Source organism: Poecilia latipinna, unplaced genomic scaffold, assembly GCF_001443285.1.
Source record: "Poecilia latipinna isolate Pla-1442-1.1 unplaced genomic scaffold, P_latipinna-1.0 Scaffold974, whole genome shotgun sequence".
Lineage (NCBI taxonomy): Eukaryota > Metazoa > Chordata > Actinopteri > Cyprinodontiformes > Poeciliidae > Poecilia > Poecilia latipinna.
Genome location: NW_015113590.1, coordinates 208,394 through 210,444, shown reverse-complemented (window position 1 = coordinate 210,444; position 2,051 = coordinate 208,394). Strand labels below are relative to the sequence as shown.

At 46.0% G+C, this 2,051-nt stretch overlaps 1 protein-coding gene across 1 annotated transcript in view; it reads right to left on the bottom strand.

Annotated features, from left to right (window-relative positions):
* The window catches only part of arrdc3b (arrestin domain containing 3b), an 18,864-nt gene that overhangs the window by 7,514 nt on the left and 9,299 nt on the right, over positions 1-2,051 (bottom strand). Inside the window, exons 2-5 of the mRNA XM_015050074.1 lie at positions 1,614-1,695; positions 1,096-1,243; positions 904-1,006; positions 525-781 (exon numbers count right to left, since the gene is read on the bottom strand). Of these exons, the coding sequence (XP_014905560.1) occupies positions 525-781; positions 904-1,006; positions 1,096-1,243; positions 1,614-1,695 (590 nt within the window). The remainder of the gene's footprint in view (positions 1-524; positions 782-903; positions 1,007-1,095; positions 1,244-1,613; positions 1,696-2,051) is intronic.

The following is a 2,051-nucleotide window of genomic DNA, read 5'->3' as shown; positions in this document are numbered from 1 at the left end:
CTTCCCGCGCCCCCCCTGCAATGACACGGCACCCCCCCTAGGGGGCGCGCCCCACAGTTTGGGAACCTCTGTCTTACAGTAATAGTACCTAGTCTCATGTTATTCAAAATTTAAAAACTACAAGTAGGGATAATTAATCTGTTATTTTGATGTGTTTATGGAAAATGGTAGCGAATTTAGTTTTTAGTGTTTTTAATAAAAGTTTTGTTCACATTTAATTCTGTAATTTAATTTTAGAATTTGAATTGAAAACTTTATTGTGAGCATGTGGTTTCATTTTATGAATATGCATGATTACCTAATGTGTCTGTAAAAGGAGCAGTAAGAAGCATAAACTCATTTAATCCCTCAGTTAATTAACGTTACCAGTTGGCCTGAGTACTTCACACACCTCATGTACGTCTCAACATGCAACTTCATTCACATCTTTATGTTCCTAATGCTGAATGTTTGTCACCAGACACTAGTGGATAGTGGGAGGGGAAGCAATTAGCTTGACTCTCCGACAGTCACTCTGTACTCACCATGAGGGCGTACTCCACTCTGATGATGGGACAGTCCAGTATGGAGGGCGACACCGGGGGGATCTTGAGCAGCTTGCCCTCCCAGCTTTGGCTCTTCCCTTGCTGCAGAGGTTCTCCCCGCAGGTTGGACACCAACTGCTGGATCTGCCTGCCCTTGCCCTTGGCGAAGAAGGTCTGTGTCTGGTACAGCGCCGCTTTGGGCACCACGACACGGGACGAGCAGTTTTCCACCTCGGCAAAGATCTGGATGGACTCGCCTGGGAGAGAGGGGAGAAGAGATCAGTCTGTCAGACTGAGAGAGGAAGGGACACAGGTGAAACTTTAGAGGGGAATACTGAGAGGAAGAGGAGGATGAACGTAAAGAAGAGGCGTGGCTCACCTGGTGTGTAGCCCTTCCGCTCTATTTTGGCACTGAGGGAGATTGGACCCGACGCGCAAAACCAGCAACACAGAGTCTTCTCCTTCGTCCCAGCCTGGGGGGCCTGTTCACACACACATATACACACATCCATCTGATTTAGCCGCAGGCGATACTATTAAAGACTCCAATGAATAAAGCAGCAGCTCCTACCAGCAGGAGGGGCGTGTTGATGTCGATGTGTTCGAACACAATGAACTCTTTCTTGACTTTGACAGGCAGCAGCCAGGGCCGGTGCAGCTCGGCTTTCACCCAGTACCTCACACTGCCGTGCTTCCCTTCAAACGAAGTGGCCAGAGCCCTGCAGGAGAGAGGAGAGAGGCGGAGTGAGGCCCAGAAATGTGGGTGGTCCAGTCAAACCCAACCATTCCTTTCCTTCAGGCCAAAGCTTTAATGACTTTCCTGACCCTGCATATTTTCTGAAGAGCTGAAGCTGCTTGAGACAGAGTTAGTTTTAATTGCTTCATACATGGTTGGTTAGTTAGTTTAGTTCAGGGCTCCAGGCGGAGGTGTGGGGCCCCTTCAGAGGCTCCAAGTAGGGCCTCAGATGATCAACATGAAAAGACACCTTTGCATCAGATTATACAATCTCCATATGCAAGTTGCTAATTTTAAAAGGGTCAGTTCTTGCAGATGGAGTGGTGCGCTGAATGAACTCTGAGGACACTCACATCTGAGGCAGGTTGAAGCTGAAGGCGAACTCATGCAGGCCGGCGTGCAGGACAGTCATGCCCTCCTCCAGAGCGTCTTCATCTGGAACACAGAACAAGTGTTTGAATCCCGCTGTAATTCATGAGCATCAGTTTCAGGCCCAGGACACACAGACCATGGTAGTAACAATACATCAACTTTTACACTGTTTTTCCTCACTTTTAGTCAATATTTAATAACTATTATGTTTAGCATAAATATCTCACACCTTCTGATTTTAGGGGGGGGGGGGGTTTGCAGTAGGATAGTTACTTTGGTCTTTTTATTGTCAAAACATCTTTCATTTTATTCTTGGACGTCAATCAGAAAAATGATCATGGCGAATAAAATTTTAATGAATAGTTTTGAATTATATTTTATAATAATGACTGGAAAAGCAGATTTGGTTTTATGCAAAA